Here is a 25,550-nt window from a genome sequence, read left to right as displayed (position 1 = left end):
CGCCAACGGCCGCCCGCCCGCTCGCTAACGGCCGCCCGCCCTCGCGCGCCAACGGCCGGCGGCGGCCGCTGCGCAGCGGCGGAGACGCAGGTGGCGGCGGCGGCAGCGGCGCGGAGGGAGGATGGAGGCTGCGCTGCTGAAGCCGGCGCTGATGGCGGAGGCGAAAGGCAGCAGTGGCGGCGGCGGCGGCTCGGTGAGCGCCGAGCTGGAGGTGAAGAAGCTGCAGGAGCTGGTGCGCAAGCTGGAGCGGCAGAACGAGCAGCTGCGGAGCCGCGCGGCCGCCACCGCGGGCCCGCCCAGCCCGCACCTGCCGCCGGCCCCCGCCGGCCCCGCCTCGGCCGCGGTGAGCGGCGGCGGGGCCCTGCTCGGCCCGCCCGAGCCCCTCGCCTATTTCAAGCCGTCGCCCGGGCCGGCGGCGCCTGGGGGCGGCCAGGAGGCGACCACGCTGCTGGACGAGGTGGCGGTGCTGGAGCTGGAGGACGGCGGCTGCGGCCGCGACGAGGACACATGGTACGTGCGGAGCGCGGCCCGCGGCCCCGGCCGAGCCGCGGGTCCCCACTGGGCTCCCCGGCTTCCCCCTAGTGCGCGCCCGGCCGCTGCTCCCCAGCGCTTATGAGCACGAGCCCCCAGACCGACTTGTTGTTTTCCCTTAGGGGAAAAAAATCTGCATCTATATGTGTGTGTGTGTGTATATATGTGTGTGTGTGTGTATATATATATATATATATATATATATATATAGTCTCAAGTTTGGTGTCAGCCTCATTTCAGCCTACTGTTTACATAAGGAATTAAAAATCGCGGAGCCGTTCCAATAATCCCTCATTTGAGCAGTGCTTTCCACCCATCCTAAAATCTCTGCTGACCGGGCTCCGCTTTTCCGGGATTCGGGAGGGCTTTTGTCTTTTAGACGCTGATTTACGGGGTTGTTTGTGCCGCTCAGGTGCCGGCGTAGTTCCAAAACGCAGGGGTGTCTGCTAGGAAATGGAGGTTAAAAAAAGAAAGGAAACAAAATGGATCTGGAGGAGTAATTCCCACCTAAAAACAAGTAGAAGGAGCAATTTTAGACTGAGGATGTGAAAGGTTGTTTGGTGTTATGTAACTTGCCTCAGCAGGTTGTATAGACACCTTATGGACTATATAAACACTAACGATACTGTGGAAAAACATTGTTCCTGTAGTCACATTAAACAATTGATGCTCAATTGAATTAAAATGTCAGTAGTAAAATGGATGTTATCTGTATTTCAGTAACCCTTTTAAGGGCTGTTGAAGCCTCAATGTAGTTTCTTAACCTGTTACAATTTTAAAAACAAGCTGGAGTTTATTCTGGTTTAGAATAAAATACAGTATAATGTAGCTGAGATACATTTAAACATCCTCATTTTAATAGCAAAGGAGGAATTTAAAACTCCAAATATCATCAGCATTTCTTGAACATTGATTATGTGTACTTTATAATGCATAAATAATACAACGCATTAGTTTTTGAAAATTGCTTTTGAGCATCATCAGCATGATATATATGTTTTAATCAATATTGTTTCATTCTGTGTGTTTTCTGTCTGTACGGGGAGTTCTGAGAATAACTAATCAATTTTCCCTTCAGTCCTAACCCGTTGCGTGTAGCAAATGAGTGGAAGTGATTAAACTTTCCTTCACACTAGTGCTTTTTTTCTTTTTCAAATTTGTTTGTCCCGGTCTTGTTAAACCCAATATTCCTCCTGTTTATGTTCCAGGACAGCACAAGGTTAGTGTCATTTTACATGTGTCAACATCGTGGTGACTTGCTGGGTTTCCTATTCGATTTGTACTCTGGAAGCAATCCCAGGTGCAGCTTTGGGGGGCAAAATTTGTGTTTGTGTCTTTACTTACAGTTCCCACTCATGCCACATGTATGTGGCTACAGGCAAAATCTGGCAACAGGAGCTTGTTAAGTTAGTCAGCTTGGAGTGAGCTGTGTTAGTTGCTCTCTAGGGTTTCCTTTCAAGGATGAATCTCCACTGCTGTCCATTAGTGGTCAGCTGTATGATGTCAGCTCCTTCGGGGTTTTTGTAATTTATGTCATTAAAGTAAAATGATATCTGGAAATTGGAAGGCCAGTATGTTCCTAGTTGTTAATTGAGGATTTTGGGGTCTTAAGTACATATTTATTATTTTTAGCTGAAGTTACAGAAACAAGAATTGACTTTATGGCAGACAAGCCAAAATTTCTTTTTGTAACGTGGTTACAAAAGAAGAATCTGGTGATCTTTTTAGACAAGTGTCAGATCACTGAGAATGCATCAGTTGGGTAGTTAGCTTTCAGAGCACTTCTGCAAGTGAACAGGAGACCTTGGAGGTGTTTTTTCTTTTGCTCTTTTTCATTTTTTTCAGTTTCACTTTTTTAAACCTGTAGCCACACACTATATGAAGTAAGGGGAAATGAATCCTTGTCTCAGAGAAATTAAGTAGTTTTGAGTAGTCGAACTCAGCTGGGATTGCCAAAAGAGGTACCAGTGGTGATGAGGATATTTATTCATTGGGAGCTGGATAGACAGTGCTGATTCATTGCACAGAAAAGATACTGAATCGACATTAGATTAGATTATTTCCTTCCTTTGTTGTTTTGTTTTGTTTATTGTTTTATTTGTGTTGCGCCTGTTTGCGTGCCAAATTCTTTTGCAGTATCTGGATGTTTTGCTGGAGCCTCACAAGCTGTGTGAGGGATATTTGGATTTTTAAAGATCGATCAGCAGCAGTAGGGCCTGCTGTCAGGCAAGGAGCTGAGAGCTCTCCTCAGCAGCTATTAATAGTTCACTTCCTGGGAGACTTGTGCTCTCCCAGGTGCGCTGATGTCTGCACGTGGGCACTAATCTACAAGGACAACAGCAGCAACGCAGATACCAGCTTCAAGAACGTACCCGTGAAAGCTGCTTTGGTACCTGGCTTTATATATGTTTGGTCATCTGATTAGCTCTGAGAATTATAGATATATATCCTATTTTTCCTATGTATATTTTTTTCCCGCTGGGATCAAATGTCAAAATTAGATTTTCATTTCTCAGCAAATGTTTGCTAATCTTTAAAGTCTGACTTAAATAACCTGTAGTTTGTTTAGGAAAAGGTACTGGGTACAAAAATGACAATCTGCATTCTAACACATTGATTAAGTTATTAAATTCTTATTACTATTGACTGATAGCGTCTTTGGTGTGTGTATAGCACCTAATGGATTTGAACTTTGGGCAGTGGTGAAATTCAGACAAATAATAATGAAATACAACATTTTCATGAGAAATCTAATCTAACTTTGATTTGAAGTTCCCATGCTGTAGAGATTGTAGTTTGCTATTTTATGAGGGGGAAGGAAAAAACAGTGTAAACTCTTTCCTACTGAATACATTTTGTTCATAGAATTTCATATTGTAGGGTTATACATTGTTATAAATGAGCAGGAAATGGAGAATACAAAAGTAAACTTCTAAGTATTGCATATTTTGCTGATATTTGTGTGTATTTTGGTTAAGGTTATATGTCTTGCCTACCAAGACTCTCACCCCTCAAGAGAAATCATTGAGTCCTCTGCAGTGGTGCAGACGTGTTCTGGATCATCCAAGTCCTGAGATAGAGGCTGCAAAGCGTTCTCTATGCTTTAGATTGGAACAAGGTAATCTTATTCTTTGAATTTCTCTGTTATGAAGTTGGCATTTTTTGCCTAGCACATCACTAGTACTCAGCGACTTTGGCAATGCAGCAAATTTAATGAGTGGTGGGCATGAAGTCCTCTCATGTAGGCAAGTCTTCCTTCTGCTCTGTGAAAACTCCAAATAGTTGTTTGAGGTACTTTAAAAACGTATGATCAGAAAAAATATTCTACTTCATTATTCTTCCCCCTGCCTCAAGTAATTCCTCCAGCTACTCCCTATTAGTATTAAAAATTGGTTAAAAGAGAAATTAGGGACCTCTGGGGGGGAGAACTTTGATGCTAACTTTAGAATAGGTCAAGCACCAAAATTTGAAAAATGGTTCTTTGGTTTTTGTGTAAATATAATCACAGTAAATTTCGCCACAGTATATATCATCACAGCTGTAAATGTATAAGATATATGTGACCACATCTCACTGTAGTATCAAGACTTAGCACTAAGCATAGGCCAGACAAAGAGGAGCTGTAACTTGATTGCTAGGGCTGCCTTTTGGGGGTCTTGGCAGCCTGTAGTATTGAGATCAACTTGATGTCTGCTCGGTGCTGGTGTAGGTACTGGAAGAGGTATGTCTGGGCGTGTTGAATTTAGTTCTGAATTATTTTTGTTTTTTTTATTGGCCATCTATGGGCCTATTAAGATTGTAGTAAGTGTTATTGAGTGATGTGATTAAGGTAGAAAATTATCTTAAGATTATCTTAAGTGGCATTGAAAAAAGTGCAAATGAATATTGTAGGAGAAAGAAGTAAAGCTAATGGCAATGTGGGTATATGGTTTTATACTTCAGCTACAGTCTTCATTAAGAGAGATTAAACATGTAGTTAGATGTTTTGGAGAATGTGGGAATTGTGGATTAGTACTTTAAGTAGCCTCTGAAGGTGTCTGTCTCTTTGTACTGACTAAAAAGAATCCTGCAACAGTTAACATCCTGGCAATATGCAGCCACTCGTCTGCTAAAACTACTTCCCTAAAATTAAGGGGCCAGATTGGTGTTCATGCAATGGTAATCATCCCAGCGACCTTCAGGGTGACATTTGCCTCCAGATTCAGACACCTGGATTTAGGTGTCAGCAGTGTGAGCTGGTGTCAGTTCTTCCTTTGTGATCAGTGGGAATTTTTAGCTAGGGAAATCTGGGAAGCTGCTCCAATGAAGTGATAATGAGATGAAATTGGTGGCTTCACAGGGCCTGCTCACACCTACCTTCACAGCTGGTCGCTTACATGTACATGTCTGATGTAGGGTGTTTTTCCATTCCACGGTTAAAAACACACTTGAAAGATTTAAATTAATGGGAAATAAAGACAGGAGAAAGGCAAATTTATTACTTAATTTGATGGTTATTTGTTTGTTCTATGTCTATATGAAAGAAGTCATAGCAGGTTATCTGGTCAGTGGGTCACTTTGATGTGTTCTAGTCACAGTGATTGACTCATGAATTTCCTGGGCTTCGTAGAAAGTTTCTGCAAAACTATACACCATATGTAAAACCATATTATGGACATGTATGTTTAAGGAGGAAATGAACTTCTGTTTCTACTGAAGCAAATCTGTGCTAAAGTTGTTTTCATTAATTTTCATAATGCAAAATAATTTCTTTTTGGCAGCTTTACCTTTGCAAATAATAGGCAAAAGTCCTATCATTTTTCATAATCAAACATTGTAGAAGCTGGTTACAAAATATTTATTTCTTTTCCAGTTTTGAAACAGAATGAAGCATCTGGAAGAATCTAATAATTATGTTTTAAACAAAAACAAACTTTCTGTTATCTGACCTTCCTGTTTTTATTTTGCTGTACAGTCTATCAGTAAGCATTTGTATTTTTATTGTGATTTTAGAAGTGACTAAGAATGGTGTTCTTTTCTGATGCAGGAGACTGAAACTTCTTACTTGTAATCTGAAGAGTGCATTTCTGCTTTCTGCCCCCATATACTTTGAAATGACATTTTTAAATCTAGCTGTACTTCTTCAGTTTGGCACAAAGTCAATGGAAGTGTTGCTATACTTGAGAAATACGAAATCTGTAGTCAAAAGGCCAGTCCAGTGTACCAACCTGTGCTTCCTGAAATAGCTTGTAGACAGAATTTGCTTAATAATGTTGTCTATGGTGCGTGAGCCAAAAATTAATGCATTTCAGAATTTCATAGCTCTTTAAATGTATAGTGCACTTAAAAGTAAAAAGGAGAAAAAAATGATTTTTTTTTTCTCAGCAAAATGAGCATATCTGAATGTGGACACATGGAGAGAAGAGTTGTGAATCAGAAAGCATAATCTTGCCATGCTATGTTCTGTTTGGTTTTGTTTCTTTTTTTGTTTATTTTATTTTTTTTTCTTGTTTTGATCATTGAAGTTTTAACTCGTTCCTGTTTTATTTGGATGGCTTTTAAATATGTGTTCATTTATTCTGGCTCTTGTAAGCTTTCCTTATTGTATCATATAATGGTTTTCAAAGAAAAAATGGATGAAATCCAGCATTAGAACAGCTCACAACAGACCCAAAGGCTTCCCGAGAGATTTATGTCAAAGGAGTTCCAGGCAACCAAATGATAAAATGACTACCTGGTCTTTCAGGCTGGAGAGTTGCTAGAGTGAATGATGCTTGTTTAATTTTCACCTTGTTCTACTCAGCATGATGTTTCCTTTATGGTGGAACTCTTTTATGTATTCTGTAGGGGAGGTAAGATTTCATATTGGAGTAAAAATTTTGAAGACTTAAGCAGAGTAGTCGTTTCCAGTAGGTGGTTCTTCTGTGAATCAGTGTGTAAAATTAGACAAGATTCTCAACATTCATCTGGCTTACAACTAATTCATTAATGCTTATATTTAGTTTGCAATGAATGAGGCTCATTACAAGCTCTGTTTCTGTGGATTAAACATGCTAGCTTTCAGGAGGATGACAATTAAATGTAACTTCATTTATTAAGACTTTTTTTCCCCAAGGATGTTTCCTGTTTTCTATAAATAGTTCTAATGTTGAGGTGATCTCTGCTTCATTTTACTCTGTGGCCTAACCTGGATCATTTCTATCTTTATGCTACTTTTCGATCATCTTTTGTCTGATTTGTTGTTTTGTTTAGAGCGCTTTTCTATCTACTGCAGGCTGCACTCCCTCTACCTTTAGTTTTTAATATTTCTTTTCTTTTAGATGCATTCAAATCACCAGGACCACATAGTAGAATTAACAGTTTGTGGAGCTTCTTCTGTATTTGCTGGCAGTATGCCTGGGAGATGTTGGGCCGTGTCAGTATTAAGCCAAGTGAGCAGAGAGATGTGATGTGTAACGTTCCCATCTGATGCAGATCAGTATAACTTCTCTGAAACCTATGAAGTGATGTTGATTTACACTCTGCTGAAGATGCACTGTATAGCTTCACCTCTGTAGAAAGCTCTGGAGCAGCCGGGTGGATAAACTTAGGAGTTAAGAGGCTTAGCAAGGAGTCAGTCTGAAGGAGCTCAGCTTTTATGCAGGGCTTCAACCATATCTCTTTCAATTCTGCCTTCCAGAGAGAAAAGCCCTCTTTCACGGAGAATATGAAGTGTTGGTTAGATTCAGAATTTGGCTTGGATGAACTCTCATTCAGTAATGCTGCTTCAGCTGTTCAGAAACTGGCAGCAGAAATCTACAGATTTGCAATTGGCTGCAGCAATTTCAGTCTTTTAAGATGTAACTGCTCTCCATTTATTACAGTGAACAACATGCCTCAAATGAATGTTTTTATGTGGTCTGTGGACGATAAGGCTTATAGAGAAGCAGATATACTGTAGTTTTTCTAGTTGTTTATGATCAGTGATGTTTTAGCTCTCATTGTGTTGGTATCAAGCCATGTGCCAATTGAAGTTTGAAATCCAAACTTGTAACATACCTAGATGAAAATTTGAAAAAAATAAGAAGAGGAAAAGATGCGTCATTCAACAGTTCTATGCTGTCTTTATCTTTACAAAATCTCTCACAGTAAGAACCCAGACAGAATGTTTTACCCTAATCTTTTTGCTTGCACAGAAACAGGCCAGGTTCTGTCCTCTGCTCCTAATTCTTTCTTCCTAAGGTTTCTAGTGAAACTATACACTTTGAAGTCCTTAAGATATTAAAAAAAAAAAAAAAAAAAAACACTCATGAACTGTTTCACAAGTTGCAGTTACAGGGAACTTCTGCACTGTAGCCTGTTAATAGCAGAAACACAAAAAATATTTATAAATAAGTGGAAGCTTATGTTTCCCCTGATTGAGCTGCATCCAATGCTGTTTTGAACCAGCATTTTTTTTTTCCTTCATACAGCTTAAGGTTTATCTATTAAAGTGTCAGAGATGTATATTATGGTACTCAGGATTTGATTAACAAGAATAATACAGCTTTTCCATCTTTATTTTCAAACATAATAGAGATTAAAAATTTAATAACATATTCTAGAGTAGGAAATTGTAATGTGCTGAAGCTTGCAGATAAGATTGTTTCTGTCATAAATAATATAATTTTTAAAACTCCAGAAGAAATAGCAGAAGTGGAAAGAGTAATTCAGTCTTTTTGTGTATGTTGTTCTGATAACCATAGAACCGTTAAGGTTGGAAGTGATCTCATAACAAAAAGTTTTGACTACCAGTAGCTGCTATGACCATCTGAGCACTTTTCAGGTATTGTGGCATCTTGAAGAAGAGAGTGCAGAGCAGATTTGTGTTGCAGTGCAAGTTGAGTGCTCAGAGCTGGAGCACACACATGCATAGGAGTTATTTCCTCTTATATTTCATTTATTTGAAGGAACCTGTTCTTTGCATCTGTAAAATTCCAAACAGTTCTTGGAGCTTTTGCAAAAGCTGATTCTGCTGGATTTTCGAACATGCCTACTGAAGATGATTTGTATATTTTGATGTGGAAAAACTCATTTTTGATACTCTACTTAGAAGCATGTGTTTGCATTTCAAACAGAATATTTCTCTCCAGGATTGGAGCGTTTCTACTCTGCAAATATACCATGGCTATAAATGCATATAAAATCAGATACTTCACTTTTTATTCACTTCACAGATATTCTCTCCTTTTTAATGTGAATCTCTAAAATACTGCACCTGCTTTTTATCAAATTTTAATAAATGTGCTATTTAATAGTTGATTTCACATGTTAGGATTTGATTGCTATACAGCTTTTAGAATTAATTATTTTCTTAGAGTTGGTTTCTAGTTATTATAATTACAAAAGAGATGCTCATTTTGCAGTCTGAAGTCCTTTATTTAAAGGTTGGTACAGAAATGTTGTTAGATATGAGCTCCCTTAAGATATCTGTGCTGTTTTAGAATAGAAATGTTCTATTAATATGCACTAACTGCAGATCATCAACTTATCGTGAGAGGCAGAACAACTAGAAATACTGACAATTCTTATTTGAGGATTCCAGTGGGCTTACTTAAAATAAGAATAATTTATGCTTGCAGTATCGTCTGAAAGTCTGTAATGCAGAGTGTGCCTGAAAGCCATAGTGATAGCACCGACCCTAACAGTTGCACTAAGAATACAGATACAATCACTACTATGCAGCAGACTAGTAATCACTGTTTTTGTTTCCGAAGTATGCAACTACTTGCCCAGATAGAAATTAAAAATAAAACCAGGTTTTATTATTGGATATGGATACATTTGGTAGCTCATCCTCTGAAGATACCATTTTTACTCCTGGTTGTGTTTTGTTTATTGACTACTAATCCTCCAATTGCTGTTACAGCATTGACATAAATTCTCATTTTACTTCACTGCCAGTTTTTGTTGTCTACAGAAGAGAACTGGGTATAACGTTTTCGAATGTAGATGAGCTTCCCCCATGTGGTATCTGGGGTAACACTCCTTTATTCAGATTTTGTCTATTTATGGTTTCTTTTACTTTCAAGGAGCACGTCGGTTCTTGTCCTCATAGGTATTCCATAATTTGGGGTGCTCTTGTTCAGGCTGTTTTATGCTATGCAACTATGCACAAATGTTTTGTACTGCAGTCCATGCATTGGTGAACTGGTAAAGTAATTAAATGCTATGTATGTGTCCATGAGTTACAGAAGATGTTGCTTTATGTTGGGTCTGAATCCCAGAAGAAAGTCTGGGTGATTGAATCTCTTCTGGAAAGCATCCCTTAGCAAACACAAAGCTACAAGCTTGTGTCTAGCTACAAGCACCTTGTCCTTGGTTCTCAACCATTTATTATGTGAATTCATGGAAAGCGATATGACCCAAATTTATTCCACTCAATTCTAGGCTTATGTTTGGCATACCTTGCTTTAGCCTCGACAGCTTTATCTTAAAGGTGATGAGTATAATCTGACAGGTTCTTGGGACCTTGAGATACCTACATAGGGCAGATAAGAATGACAGAGGATCTGCAGAACAGCCTTCCTCACCTGGAACAGCATCTGGAGGTCCAATGGGGTGCCTGAGGATACTCCAAGCGTTGTTGTAGTCTGGACTCGTAGCCCTAGTGTTTTGTTCTGAGAGGGGGGGCTCTGCTCTGAGCTGTAGGACCTGCAGAATGGAAGGGGAAAGCACCACTTCATCATCTTCTGTTTTATGAATGTCATTCAAGTCCTTGGAATCTATATGAAAGTGGCACACTTCTATTGTCTAAACTAATCATTTCAACACTTTTTTTTTGTTCATGCCATGAGAGAGTTTTATCACCATAAACATGTATTCATGAACAGTTTTATTTGATGTGAATTTTTTTTTCCCTTCTTCCCCCCATCCTTCCCCCCTGCCTTGGAATGGGATTTTACTACTCTTTATTCCAGTCTTTTATTCAACTCCTGAGATTAAAGCTGCAAAAATAGGGCCTGGCCTGGACAGCAATTCTGAGACTGCTTTGATTACAATGTCACATTGGTGACTTCATAGGAGGGTAGGTATGGTGGCAGTTTTAGACCCACCAGTATGTGGACAGAGACTCAAGAGGTCACAATGCTTCTGTTGTTCCTTGAGGGGTGAAAACTTTTCTAAATGAGTGGATGTTGCTATCCTCTATATCCTCTGATTAAACTGAAGCCTTCTAACACACAGCTGCAAGAGAACAGCGATTTATTTCTTCACAAAAAGACCTATTAGGTTATTTGATTTTGAAAACAACTCTCCTTCTCCTCAGATGGACATTAGGAAAATTCACAGGATCTGTACATTTTTGTTTTATAAAAAACAGACTTTTGACAAAATAAGAATATGATCTCTAGAGGTCCCTTCCAACTTCAACCATTCTGTGATTAGCAGCCCTGGAGAACAGAAGAGTGTACAGAGAATATGCAGGTATATGGAAGATCTCACCCCTCCTTGTTCTGCTATCAAAACATGAGTAGACTCTTAAGAATTGATCCTGTCGGTGCATATAGCCTGTCTACCGTGTGCATGCCAAGCATCAGTATATCTGTCACGTGGAGCTGATTTGAGTGCTCGGCATGATACTTCTAGTGCTTCAGATTTCATAACATGTCCTGTGTAGCTACCATATATATTTCTGTAACTGTTCACATGACTAAGCTTTAGGTCATGGCAATGGTTGTAAAATGTTGACATAAAACGTTTCCAGCTGAGGTAGGAATCATTTAAAAAATCTGCTACACTGTATTGGCAAAATACTCCCCTCCCAATATGCTTCCTTGGTATTTGGCTAAGTAAGCCAAAGAAGTGACTGGATTTGTGGGGGAGGCTGTTTTTTGGAAACAAGTGTCTTTAAACTGCAAGAGAGATGCCAAGAAAAGCATCTTTATCATGTGTAGTAGTTCAAGGAGTAATTGGATAAGGAGACTTGTCCAAAAATGAATTTGTTTACTAGCTATCAGGAGCTTTTATTGCCACCCAAAAAGACTTCTGTATGCTGGAGCACAGCTTAAGAAAAAAGCTGTCATCGCATTAACTATGTGACTTGTATGAGGGTGGATGTGACTTGTATGAGGGTGGATTCAGCCCCAGTGGGAATATGCTATGCCATGAAATTGTTTCTCCCTCTCTTTGGATTTTGGGGTAAATTTCTATAGAGCCTCAAGGGACACAGCTGTGAGGATAGGGAGGAAGATGACCCACAGGAACTGATGTGTGTATGGAGGGCATATGCATTAAGAGTTTGGGAGCCTACTCCTGAATAATAAATAACCATGCCCAAAGAAGTGTCTGGCCAGCTCCCTTAAAGTCAGCTTCATCTACAGATCCTTGTTAGGATGATGAAGGAAGATACTCATATGCATAGATTTGTAGTAATGAGCTAATATTACAAATGCACAAGAACTCCGACCTATATTGTTCAACCTATATTGTTCAACCTATATAAAGCTTCTCAATCTCAGCTTGTAAGAGTGGCTAATTAGAGCATTCAGGGGCAGCTGTCCCCGGTAGAGCTGCAACTTCCCAGCTTCTTTCTGTAAAATGAATTGCAGTGTCCCAAAATAGCAACTCTTGTAACTACTCTCTATCTTAAAATGGAATGATCCATCCTTTTTGATTTGGTATTGAAACAGCAAAATGTGGAGCACAAGGAACTCCTGTTGTCTTGTCTGGTTAATGTAATTTAGTAAGCTTTTTTTTTTTTTTTTTTTTTTCTTTTTAATGTCTTTGCTTCTTCAAAGTATACTTGAAACCCAATGGCATGATTTGATACATTTTGTATGAAAATGGGCAATATTAATTATATACATTCTGGCCAATGATTAAACTTACTAGAAACTTAACATAGGATTAACAAGTACGGTATGCATCCTATAATCAGTCTGATTTCAGGTAAGATTGCCAAGACTGAATCTCTTTCTTCCTCCAAAACACACATCACTGATCCCATTAGAGTTAAAAGCATCTCTCCAAGAGACAATCACAGTTAGGAGTCAGAACAGATAGAGGTCATTTTTCTATTTTTGTTCATGTTGTTCTCTGTTATTAACCTATCACAGTATTTGTCAAACTGTTGGTCATCATCCCTTCACTGTGTGGGAGCTGCGTCCTGGCTGGCTGTTAATGACCAGGGTGCTGGAGATGCAGGGCAGTAGAGGCTGTGGAGATGGCTCCAGAGCTGCGTATGTCCAGATTCCTCTGACTGCTTGTGAACCTTTGCTGTACTCTTCTGCAGAGCTCGTGGCCACTGGATTGGAGCAGTACAGATTATATGGGAGTGCCTCAACTACATGTTTCTTGAAACATGCCAGGGTCAGGGGTTCCGGTGCTTCCCTGGGCAGCCTGTTCCAATGGTTCACCACTCCTTCCATGTAGAAATTCTTCCTAATGTCTAACGTGAAGCTCCCTTGGTGCAACTTAGAATCATAGAATCATAGAATGCTTAGGGTTGGAAGGGACCTCTAGAGATCATCTAGTCCAACCCCCCTGCATACGCAGGGACACCTAAAGCACGTGGCACAGGACTGCATCCAAGCGGGTTTTGAAGATCTCCAGAGAAGGAGACTCCACAACCTCTCTGGGCAGCCTGTTCCAGTGCTCTGTCACCCTCACTGTTAAGAAATTTTTCCTTAAGTTCCTATGGAATTTTTGATGTTTCAGTTTCCGGCGATTTCCTCTAGTCCTATCAGTGGCCACCACTGAAAAGAGACCATCCCCGTCCTCTGCAGGCCCTTTCCTCTTGTCCTGTTGGTAGTTACAGAACAGTTATCAAATGAATCCATAAAAAGTAATGTTTTTGTAATAGTAATGCAATGAGTGTGAGATTTCTCTTATTACTTGTGTCGATGTTACCTAATATGATAAAAATCATATTAGACTCTTTTATAAGGATGATGTTGAAGGGCATGTAGTCAATGAAGGACCTGTGTTTTACAAAGGAAAACATAAACCATTGCAAGAATTGTGCCAAACAAAATACTTTCCCTTTAGATTAGTTAAGCAGATTGTGTGATTTGCACTGATCATTATGATAAAAATCATTATGTTAAAAAGGTATGTGCATCACAGCTTCTGACTATATGAAAACATCTGTTTAATATTAAAAGAGTGAAGATATCACTTATAAGCTTGTATGACAGGGACTTTCTGCAAGGTTATTTGAACTAGTTGAGGCAGCACTGATTACAGATACATTATAACTGTAAGCTTGAGTGCAGTTATCTGATAGTGAAGCTATATTGATTTTGTTACCGGTGTTAGTTTCTTGTTACAGTGCCTGCTCCTCTACGTAAAGGCACCGACTTCCCGCGAACTTGGTTGGACTGCTGGATACTCTGCTCTGTCATTGTGTAGATACATCTGCAAGTCTCTTTGGACCCACTAATTTTGTAATAAGATGATTTTAGCTGGCTATTACTGAGTCTTCCTCTAATCTCTCTGTATGGAAATGTAGTCTGCTTTGGCGAAGATGTATATCCTGTTCTAGCTTCATCGTTGCTTACAGGAGTTGCTGCCCCTTCAGATTGCGTCCCTGAGATGATAAACATTATGACTTGCTTGCCAACTCCAGTTAGGACATGCTGAGGACATGCTTAACCACGGTCTGGTAACTCATAGCCAGAAGAGGCTGAGGCAGGAATCAGTCCAGCCAGCACAGTAAGAACTGGAAGAAGGTGCTTCTGGATTCAAATGTACCTTGTCTGCATAAAACGGTCATATATTTTTCTTTCACTCATGAGGTGCAGTCACTGCTTTGTTCCAGTTATTTGTTGCTAGCTGTTGCTGAAGGTAAAATATGATTAAATTGCCAACAGTGCAGTTTTGCTCAGTGCTGTTTATGTATGTAGGCAGTGTAAGACACTGAATTAATCTCATGTAGCTGTAGACATCTCAGAGAGGCCATTTTTCTGGCATGCATTTCTTTTGGAGACAGTATTGGCATCAGCAGGCTCACCTTTCTGCCTGTTTTCTGCTTCTCCAGCCCTCTCTTAATAGCCCTGATGCAACTGGGTACCAACGTCCTGGTAAATGGAACTGAAGATCTCTTTCATGTTTAAAAAGAGCTCTAAAACAAACAGTCTTTTTAACGCAGATCAGACGACTGATCTCATTTACCCTGCAGTCTTGCTGCAGTTGTAACAGCACAACCAAGATGCGGTGTAGGGAGGATTAGGGTAAAGCATCTTGATGTAGGAGGATAGCCAGGGTTCCCATTTCACCTGGAACTGCTGCCAAGAAGGATGTTCAGCAATTTTACCTGTGTTGCCAAAGCTGTTTGGGTGAGAGGAATCCAAGCATTGCTGTGCTCTAGTCCTGCAGAAGATAGCTGTCTTTTTAATTTGCTAAGAAAATGAGGAAACTGAAGGCAGCCTCTGAAATCTGTTTTAAGCTCTCTTTTCAGAATGTTCTCTGTAAAGAGTACTGTCAGAATGGGTTTCCTTTGAATATATGTAGAGATCAGTATCAGAGCCAGTCACATGAGCTCTCTTTGTAGTCTGCAGAGACAAACAGGCACAATTCTTGTTGTTTTAGAGTGGGAGTAAGGTGAATTGTGCCCTGTTTTTTTTTCCTTTTTGAGTGTTTTCTGTCTTGTGGTGACTGGGTCAGCTGTTTATATCTATACATAAAAACATCTTTATTGTGTCTTTGAGGCCCAGCATCCTGTGCCTAAAAGTGCCATAAATAGATGTTAGGGGGAAGGAAGAACAAGGGGAAAGAGGTTACATGCTTGCCCAGACAGTCTCCCAGCTGAGAGCTGAAACCAGATGTGATTTCTGATATTCATGTGATTAAGTAATCTGTGGTAGATTTCTCCTCTGTGAATGTATGTAATCTCCCTGTGAGACCATGAAAACTTTTAACATTAAAAATACCCTTTAGTAAGGATTTTGTGGTGGCCTTAAAATATTGCATAGGCCAACTGAGATGATACTAGTGTGGGAAAAGATGAAAGATATTTATTTCCAGGTTCCCTTATGCAATGATACATGTGAATGAGTTGTAGGCTTAGTTAGAAAGTTTTATCAGTTAAAATCACTGAAAATGTGAGAGCTTCTACATATATGGACTCTGATACACCTGACAGAATGCATATATCAGACTAACAGTGTGTATGAAATGCCCCATGCTAAGTAAAGGAATTGGGGTGAGAATAAATGTTGGTGGCCTATGTCATGCCTATGGTGTAAATAAATAGTTCACTATAATGTTTGACTGGTCTCTTTAGAAAAAGAAACTTGGAAGCCAACTACAGCTATTACCCTTGTTCTGAAAACTTACTTTGAGGCCTGCTCATGTGGGGAGAGTTGTGCACTCGGGAGGAAAGTGGACACTAAGGCAATTACATTTTTTACAAAGCCTGTGTGCTTGTTTGCTTAACTCGCTGGTGAAAAGTTTGCCTAGTCAACAGAAAGAAACCACCCCAATCCAGCCTATTATGTTGAGATTTTATGTTGGGTAAGAGTAGTTGTGCATCTGTCTGTAAAATACAAAAATCCCACTTCTGACAAAGTGCGTTGCTCCCGAATGTTACTTAGATTTACCTTTTTTCCAACAGGTGCAGTATGTCATACTCTGTCTCTGTTTACATTGCTCTACTGTGCTAGGTGGAAATTTCAAACGGCTGCAATTTAGATAGACTTTCTGACTGAACCATTACAAGAGGCCTGTGCTGTTTTTGTTGGGACGAATCCTGAGGTGTGGAAATCATGACTATATATTTATATAGTACTCTACCGATCCATTGCAGCTGAAGTGCTTTCTTACTGTATATTAAGACTGAATCCTTTTATATTACATTAAATGAGTTGGGGAACAGTTTAACTTTTTTTTCAGGTACTCCTAGTTCTGATCTATTTAAACTGCTACTATTTTTCAGTTTTTGTACATTTAGAGGAACCTAGGCAGTCTTTAGTAATTCTCTCAGCTGCTCCTAATCTGTTACTGTGTGGTATAACTATAATGGCAGTTGTTTTCACCAGACTATCTAGAGATGCACAAGGGCTTTGCTTAGGCTTTAGAAGGGTATTCTTTGGCAGATGAAGTGTTGTCATGTATGTAACTTTTATTTACAGCGTGTCAGTGTTACAGAAGTGCCAAGTCGTTAGCTCTCCATTTTCTTCCTTTACTTTCAAATGTTACAAATATTGACAGGTTTCTTTGAAAAATCATTGCATGAACTTTCTGGTTTTCTGATAATTGAACTGGAATCTCATCTATAGCATCCCCAGGAAAAACAAAACCAAAGCAGCTGTTTGGCATGCTAACATTTTACCATTACAGTTTAGTTACTGAGGCTCGGTTTCAGCTTAAGTTAAAGGTTCAAGGATGAAAAATGTACAGGAAATTTTATTGCATGGAGTGCAGTTGAATTCTTGAAAGGGCTCTTCTTGTGCAGCCTACACTTAGGGAATTTATTTTTGTATCTTTGTGCTGGGGAAAAGAGGTTACTCTGCCTCCCTTGGATGAGAAGTCAAGGGAAAGCAAACAGGCCCCAAGAGCATTTTCCTAGCTGGGCATGGCAGCACGGGGAAGGGGTTTCAGACACTGACAGATCCCAAGTGACTGAAAATGTGCGTTGAGCAGATGAAATGTAGCTCTGTGCTCATGGCAAAGCTCCTGCCGCTGACTGGCTGGCGCAGAGACTTGTTGCTGTGGTTATGAAACCACCAAGCTGAGCCGTGAAAAAGGCTGCTGAGACAGCCGTGGCTCGTGGCTATGCGAGATGGCTAATCTGGAAGTAGCAGGGGGCTGCCTGGAAAGTCAGGACATTTTCTGTATAAAATACCATACAAAAAGATGGGAGTTAATCCATGTCCCCATCTGACCTCCACTTCTGCAAGTGCAGCTTGGTGCTCTTACATGTAGTTAGTTGCTTGAGCAAAATTTTGACATTCAGAGTCATGCAGAATGTTCTTCAGTCCTTGTAGTCATAGAACTAGTAAAAATCAAAAAAGTTCAAAAATAAGCTTTTAGGACTTGTAATTGCAGAGGAAAGCTTGGAAACATAGGCTTCAAATAAACCCTAAGCTTTAAAGAAGTCACAGTTCTTCTGGTTTAAATACAGACTATCTCACCAGGTGAAGTTGATCTGACATGCAGGATTATGATTTTCATTCCTGAAACAGGCCTCTCACTTTTAAGAATAACTGCTGTGTAGCTACACATGCACAGAGCACAGCAAGGAAATAATTTGGGTTTCTTTCTCTGAGCAAACCATGTTAGTAGGGAAGTGATGTGTGCCCTGGTATGGAAGCAGAACATGACCACAGTGCAGAGCAAGATCCACAACTTAATTTACTCCTGGATTCGTCTTGACATACAGTTTTGAACTTATTAGATTGACCATATTGTAAATATTCCTCCTGTTGAACTGAATGAGACTTTTTATGCAGGCTTTGTAATAGTATTCATCTTGAAATATGAGCATATAACTTAGGGCATTAACTTATGCCACTTAAATGGCAGAAGTTAATGCCATTTAGCTTACTCTCTAGACTTAACTTAAAAAATATTTTTGAAACTCTCCTGGAGTCTTAATATAAAACTTAAACTCTGTTTAAGGATAAGCAAGAGGATAAGCGCTAGCTAGAAACCTTCATATAATTTAGTATGGCTAGTCAATAGTATAACACAGAGTTTATACAAAGAAATATTTATTTCTATTGTTTAGAGTGAAATTGAGTTTAGAGTAAAAATGAATTACCATGTTACAGAATGTGGTCAAACTAATACAGGTTTTTAGAACATCACAAAAATAATAGAGCTGTGAAAAATGGAAGATGTTTAGAAAGTGTGTGCTGCTTTTGTTTTCTTGGAAACCTTGATAACCTGAGGTAACAGAGTGCCTTTGTGGTTTAAATGAGAAAGTTCTTTAGTATTTTTAGTGTATGCTGATTATTAAGAGGAGCCAGTATTTGTGTAGTTAGTCATATACCTATTTGGAAGTTACAATTCCAGTGTATTTTAGCATTTTGAGATCTTTGAGGAGTTATAAAAATAAGGCCTATCTTCATTTTTAAACTTTCAGTTGTGCTAGTATGTACTCTAAAGTGACCAACTCTTGCTGTCTGGGCTTTCTTGCTGCTGTTTTATTTTCTTTTTTTAAAGGAAGATTTTGTTTGCATGATTTATAGTTTTTCTTTTAAACATTACAGTAGCCATTATATAACACAGTCTGTTGTCAGTAATCTAGTTCTGAGAATCCCTCAAGATAGAGAAAATCATAGCCAGAAAGACAGATGATTCTGATCTAATTGTAGGCTTTGAAGACTGGGATATGTACCAACTGTTAGGTAGCAGAGCATAAACAGCTTCATGTTTTGCTGATGATACGAAACTGGGAGGAGTAGCTGATACCCCAGAGGGCTGTGCTGCCATCCAGAGGGACCTGGACAGACTGGACAACTGAGCATGAGAAACCTCATGCAATTCAACAAGGCCAAGTGCAAGGTCCTGCACCTGGGGAGGAATAACCCCAGACACCAGTACAGGCTGGGGACCGACCTTCTGGAGAGCAGCTCTGCAGAGAAAGACCTGGGTGTCATGGTGGATGATAAGTTGACCATGAGGCAGCAGTGTGCCCTCGTGGCCAAGAAGGCCAATGGGATCCTGGGGTGCATTAAGAAGAGCGTCTCCAGCAGGTGAAGGGAGGTGATCCTGCCCCTCTACTCAGCCCTAGTGAGGCCACATCTGGAGTATTGTGTCCAGTTCTGGGCTCCACAGTACAAGAGGGATGTGGAGCTGCTGGAGAGAGTCCAGAGCAGGGCCACAAGGATGATCAGGGGCCTGGAACATCTGCCCTATGAGGAGAGGCTGAGGGAGCTGGGCCTGTTCAGCCTGGAGAAGAGAAGGCTGAGAGGGGATCTGATCAGTGTCTATAAGTACCTCAAGGGAGGGAGTGCAGAGGATGGTGCTGGTCTCTTTTCACTGGTGGCCACCGACAGAACTAGAGGAAACAGCCAGAAACTGAAGCATCAAAATTTCCACATGAACTTAAGGAAAAATTTCTTAACAGTGAGGGTGACAGAGCCCTGGAACAGGCTGTCCAGAGAGGTTGTGGAGTCTCCTTCTCTGGAGATCTTCCAAACCCGCTTGGATGCAGTCCTGTGCCACGTGCCCTAGGTGACCCTGTGTGTACAGGAGGTCATCTAGTCCTCTAGAGACTAGATGCTTTCCAACCTTAAGCATTATATGATTCTGTGATTCTGTGCCTCAAAAAACCCAAATCGTTAAAGTATCCAACGCTTTACCATCAATAAATCAAACAGATCTTTTTTTTTTTTTTTTGTCTTCCTGCTTATTGTCTATCCCTACTTTTGCTTCCATGGCTGATGCTTTTTCTTTCTTCAATACATCTTCAGTATAAGCTACTCGAGGTAGGTGTATTTGTGTTTCTATCCAGCTATAAATAAGGATTAGCAACTTGCTTTGTTCTTCAAGGATTGGTGGAGCCTTGTCTGGTCTTTGGACAAGCAGAATTGAGGCTTTAAGAAAAAAAGCCACAAATATTATAAAACTGATTGCTGACCAGCTGGGTTTTTAAGTTTAAAATAAAGGCCTTAAATATATTTTCTCTTCTGGAGCTGACTTATGGTTAATGAAATGCAAATCCTTGCATACTGTGGTGATGTTTTGCTGTGCTAATCAGGGCAGTCTTAACATTTAATGGGAAGTAAAATAAGATCCTTTGTGCCATTTTGTGAATTTATACATTTTTCAGTTTTTGATGTGTTTCCATAGAGCTATGTACTACTTTGTTCACATTCAATGTTTTTTGGCATTGCACAAGGCTTGAGCAAGTCTTTGTTAATATTATAGAAACATTCAGCTGTACTTTGTTTAGATACTTCCATTTCAAACCTCATGAAAACATTTTTCAGGACTCAAATATAAACAGTGGAACTAACCATAAGAATAAACGATTAATCCTTTGCCAAAACTTAAATAGATATATAATTTGAGAGTTGGAGATTATTTTAGCCCAGTATACCTCTAGAATATATTTGCTTCCTCTTCCAGTTTTTTCTTCTGAGACCACATGCTTTCTGAAAGAGTAATTTGGTAGCTTGTTTGCCATGAATAGCGATTCTGTTCATTCTGTGGGTTCTTGCTTTCATAGCCAGGACAACTGTTGCCTTGTGCTCAGTGAGGCTGTTTGCGGCGGTTATTGTGCAGAGCAGTGAATGATGTTTGTTTGTGCTCTACAGTTGACCACATCTGGGGGTGAAGACTAAAATCATGGGAGGAAAAAAGAGAAAAAAAAAAAAAAAGAGAATTGCAATAATTTTCGGGTGGGGTGACAGTTTCAGTTTGTATGTTCGGCTAAATCATATTGGTAATGGGGAGATATTTAAAATAGAAAAGGAGTGAATATTATTTGAATATTTGAATATCTGTGAATTGAATATCTGGGAAAACAGATGGCTCAGTGGATCCAAATAGCTGATTTGTGCTCTGAATTAATCATATGTTGGAGATTTAGTGTTTGGGCATCTAGCTTTTAAAACTGTTTCACAGCATCTCACACAGCAATGCACCCTGTTAAGCACTGAAGTTCTCAGGGCTTTCTAAGCCAGCAAAATGTTTCTCCCTCCCTCCTTTGTCTTCCTGTGAATAGCAATATCTCTCAGGACAAAGCAGATAAATTGTAGCAGAATCTTTCACTTTTCAAGGTACATACTTGCCTGTATGTTTTAATTTGAGTTTGCGTTTTTAAAGTTTTCGCTTTTCCTTTTACGTATTTTTAATTGTAATATTTGTTTTCTTAAAAACATGTGGATACTATTATTTGTATGTGTGTTGCCTTTGAACACATGTTAAAAAAAGAGCAAACAAAACTACAGATTATTTTTTTCACAAGTGGGCTAGAAAATATAAATTAATTTTTTTTAGCCTTAGCTTTTGCATATGGTGAGTTTTCTGTGACTTTTCAGAAAGACCAAATGCTTTGAAACATTATTGCAAGTAATCTATAGAAAAAGATGCCCTATTTAGTTGATCCTCAAAAAACAAGGAGGGTAAAAAAACATGATTATGCAATCAGGAATTTGATGCTGTAAAAAGAAGGGAAAAAATGGCATGTAGCTTAAAAGATTGCTATGGGATTACGGTTCTTTTTATCACTTGACAGTTAAGCATAATTTACTGGTGTGTCTCTGAACTCTCACATCTGATAATCTGGCTGTGTGATGACTGCTTGCCATGAACAGTTTTTTGAAGATCACTGCAAATTTCTTCCAGGAGTTTCTCTCTTAACTGTAATGCAGATTTTTACTTCCTGTGTTTCGTTGTTTGTTGACACACACTGATGCAGGAGAATAATGTATAAAAATGGTATATATCCAGGAGAAAGTAAACAAGACATATTTACTACAAATGATTTTGGAAAACATTCTGGCATGTAGAAAGCTCTGCTAATCTGGTATTTTGTTGCTGAATTTGGGTTTTTATTTTCCTCTTTGAATAAGTAAACAAGATATAACGAAGAGATTTATGATTAGATGTTTTTCCTCTCTAAAAACATTGCTCTATTTATAACTGTAAATCTTTTTTTCCCCCTTCTCCCTCACATGTGTAACAGCAAGTCGATGGCGGAGCCTCTTCTCTACACCTGTCTCCTTGGCTTTTCCCTATAGTCCTGTTGCAAGACTCACCCCATATACCAATGGCTTTAATAGTCCCAGCTTCTCTAAAACCTCCAGTAAAGCAATACTAACACCTGAACGGACAGGTAATGCTGAACTTTTTATTGACTTGCGGTGCTTACAAAATTGCTTAATTAAATCTCATTGTGCTACCATTTAACAGCAATGCGCTCTAAAGACAATGTGTAATAGACTCTTAGGGAAATTTTTTAAAAGCTGACCTGAAATTTGAAAATTAACAATTAAGGAGGTTATTTTCCTTGTTCCATAGCGTGCTGCAGGAAAATGGCTCTAACAAACAGAGCCTAGCTTTCACTGATGGATTACATGAGAGTATGGTTGGAAACAGGGGCAACTGAAAGGCCTCAGCTTTTTCTGCCTGTCACTGCTCATTCCTACCCCAGCGTCCCCCTTCTTTGTAGCTACAGAAGCAACTGTGCAGGCACGTGGCTAATTCACACAAACAAGTCATCTACTGTAAAAATAGTCAGCAAAAACATGGCTGGCTTTGGTCTGGCTTTATTATCACTATCTAAAGGTTTTTCTTCTTTTGCCACAGATTTTGAGGGGAAACCAAGGAAGTTTAGTTAAAACGTACATACTGCTTCCTGTAGGTTGTAAATGGCAGTGTTACATTTGTTTTTCTTTGATACAGGTATCAAGAGTCAATTTATGTCTGTGACTTCTCTTAAACTGCGGCAGCAGTAGCAAATAATCTTCTGGGGAAGAGGTGTTGAACATCTGATGGTAGGCAGCAGCATCAGTGCTTCAAGGAAGGCAGCATTAGCGTCACAGTGATCCACACACATTGTTCCTGACAGAGCCTGAAATGGGTGCAGGAAACGCTGTTAAGGTCGGGGAGGGTGGGATGCAGCTCCAGACTCCACACGCCTGGTGGGGGTGTCTGTGTGGGAGCTGGGTGTCTGAGCCACCCTGCTCAGTAGGATGTAGCTCAGTTGCCATGTAATGGTCTTGTAGGCACCCCAAAGTGTCTCAAGTCTGGCCTTCCAGTGCTGCTCCAAAAGAGCACAGGTGATACAACCTCTAAAGGTTCTAGAGGACTACTGCAACTTGCAAATTGAAAAAAATTACATTCACTCTTTACAATCCTTCCTAAAACAAAACAGCTCTCTGCATGTGATTTATGGGGTGAGAAAGTATCAGAGAACAGCTGAACTTATGATCAATTTTTAGGGGAGTGCTTTGTGCAGTGCTTGAGGCTAGCAGCACATCTGGGATGTAAGCACAGTTTAAGAACCTTTGCCACAGGTTCTTAAAGTTTGTTTCTTTATACAGTTTTCTTTAAAGCTGGGCAAACACTAACTCTTACACTAACAAAAACAAGAATCTTGCAAGCCTGAGCCTCAGCTCCAGTTCTCTTTGTGGACCTGCAACCATTTAAATGACTTGAACTTTTATTATTATGTGGGGGGAAAAAGATGAATCAAAACGCCTTTCGTATAGTAAGGTCTGGAAGGAGGCATTTTTTCCTTTGTTGTTGCATCATGCCTAGTTAGGTTTTTGTTCTTATTATAATTTTTTTCTCCGATGATTATAAAAATCCTCAGTAAAATGTAGGTGAGTGGCTGTGTTGTGGAATATGGGGCTGGACATCCTGCAGAAGTTGGTGACAGTACACACAGAACAGAGAGAACTACAGTCTCATAAGAGGGACTGAAATACAGATGTGTTTAGTTTACTGTGCTGACCAGTCTGAGCTATCAGGTCTGTGGTGGGTAAATTGGTGTGTAGGGTACACTCTGCTGTGTAGAGGAGTTCGTGACCAGGATTGCATTTATTACATCTCATGAATATCAAATCCCCTCGCTAATTCATAGTAGATTGCTCTATATTTTGAAAGTTTTTGCTTTATATAGAAAATATTTAAGCTATGAGATCAAAAAGGGCAGTTAATCACGAATTAAAAAAATGCCATATATATTCACAGACTAAAGATTATATGTTCTTACATAGGTTATACTTCTAGAAGTTCCCCTTTGAGTCCACAGTCATCAATAGACAGTGAACTGAGCACCTCGGAGCTGGAGGATGATTCCATTTCCATGGGATACAAACTGCAGGACCTCACTGATGTTCAGATCATGGCTCGTCTCCAAGAAGAGAGTAGGTCACTTTTTTCGTAAACGTTTTCTAAAACAGCCTCAGGAAAATTTCGCATCGCAGTCAAAACTGCTAATGTCTGGCCTCAGTCAACCTGATCTTTCTTATAAAAATGTGATGTCTTGAATGGTAGGTAGGACAATACTCCTTTAACTTTCAAGGAGAATGTGCCCAAGTTGTTGATTCAGGTTAAGGGTAATGGATCTTTTAAGACTTTTGATACTTGTTGCTAAATCCACAGCTCCATACTCATTGAATACATTGAGATTTAACTGTTTTATAATGTCTTACCCTATTAATTAAAATTGTTTATTTGGGGGGAAGGAAGAAGTTAAAGCATCTTTTTCATGCTTACATTTAAAGAAAAAATTTAAAATAAGCAGTTCTCATTGAGCAATTCAAAGCGTACGCAACAAATATCGAGTGAATTTTGAAGTGATTTCCCCTTTAAAAACTGAATTGGAGCATTTAAAGTGAACAACTTGGTTTCAGAGTAGTGATTATGCACAAATATGAGCCCCGAGACTTGTATGACATAGATTACAGGTTGGCCTGATAGAAGTTTATGGAAGGTATCTTTACTCATAAATAAAACACATTTTGCTGAGACAATACTGTGTCACTGAGACAATATATGCAAAATCTTTCTGCCTTCCTGTTAGTGCCAAGGAAGCCATAAAAGAGGAAACGATAAGCTAGAAAATAAAAAGAGGAATTCAGAGATGATAACTGAAATAAACTGCAAGATAATAAGGGACCACATGGAATAAGGATAAAATGTGAACAAGAAATTATAAAACAGACCTGGCTGGAGCAACCAGACTGAACAGGCCACATTCACCACTTGTGAACTTCCTAAGAATCTGGAAGCACTAGTTATGTTTGCCAGGGAAGGTTGGTCTTTCCAAGATAACTGTGAGCTCACCTGGCAAGTGGGTATGGTCAGAATTTGGATGATCTCTGATGCTATGTGCAGGTGATAAAAAATAAATAAATAAATAAAAATAAGAAATAATATCAAAGGTATGAAATACTGTGTAACCTAAATGATAGCTGTGGTCTCATTCAGAGTGAAATTTAAACAAATGAAAAAAACAAAAAAACTTAAGGTACTTATGAAGTCAGGTCATTGGTAAAAATGGAAGGAGGAAAAAAGGAAATTTTCCTACTAATCTCTTTCAAATGTAATCACCGTATCTCATTTTTTGTGATAGCAGTCAGTACAGAATATTTGAATACATGGTAGTTGCTGGCTGTCTA

At 39.5% G+C, this 25,550-nt stretch overlaps 1 protein-coding gene across 2 annotated transcripts in view; it reads left to right on the top strand.

Moving 5' to 3' along the window:
• Window positions 1–112: 112 nt before the first annotated feature.
• The window catches only part of SLAIN1 (SLAIN family member 1), a 42,751-nt gene continuing 17,313 nt past the window's right edge, over window positions 113–25,550 (top strand). The window contains exons 1-4 of one of the 2 annotated variants that reach the window (XM_088540274.1): window positions 122–510; window positions 3,510–3,649; window positions 22,106–22,255; window positions 24,144–24,293. In XM_088540274.1, coding sequence (XP_088396400.1) covers window positions 122–510; window positions 3,510–3,649; window positions 22,106–22,255; window positions 24,144–24,293 — 829 coding nt within the window. Of the gene's footprint in view, window positions 511–3,509; window positions 3,650–22,105; window positions 22,256–24,143; window positions 24,294–25,550 lie in introns of both variants that reach the window. The other variant, XM_088540275.1, reaches the window with a different exon arrangement.

This window comes from Tinamus guttatus, unplaced genomic scaffold (genome assembly GCF_059628265.1).
Source record: "Tinamus guttatus ecotype Peru unplaced genomic scaffold, ASM5962826v1 Tinamus_guttatus_pri_ptg000058l, whole genome shotgun sequence".
NCBI classification, from domain to species: domain Eukaryota; kingdom Metazoa; phylum Chordata; class Aves; order Tinamiformes; family Tinamidae; genus Tinamus; species Tinamus guttatus.
Note: the sequence above shows the minus strand (reverse complement) of the source record. Positions and strands in the feature narration are given on the sequence as shown.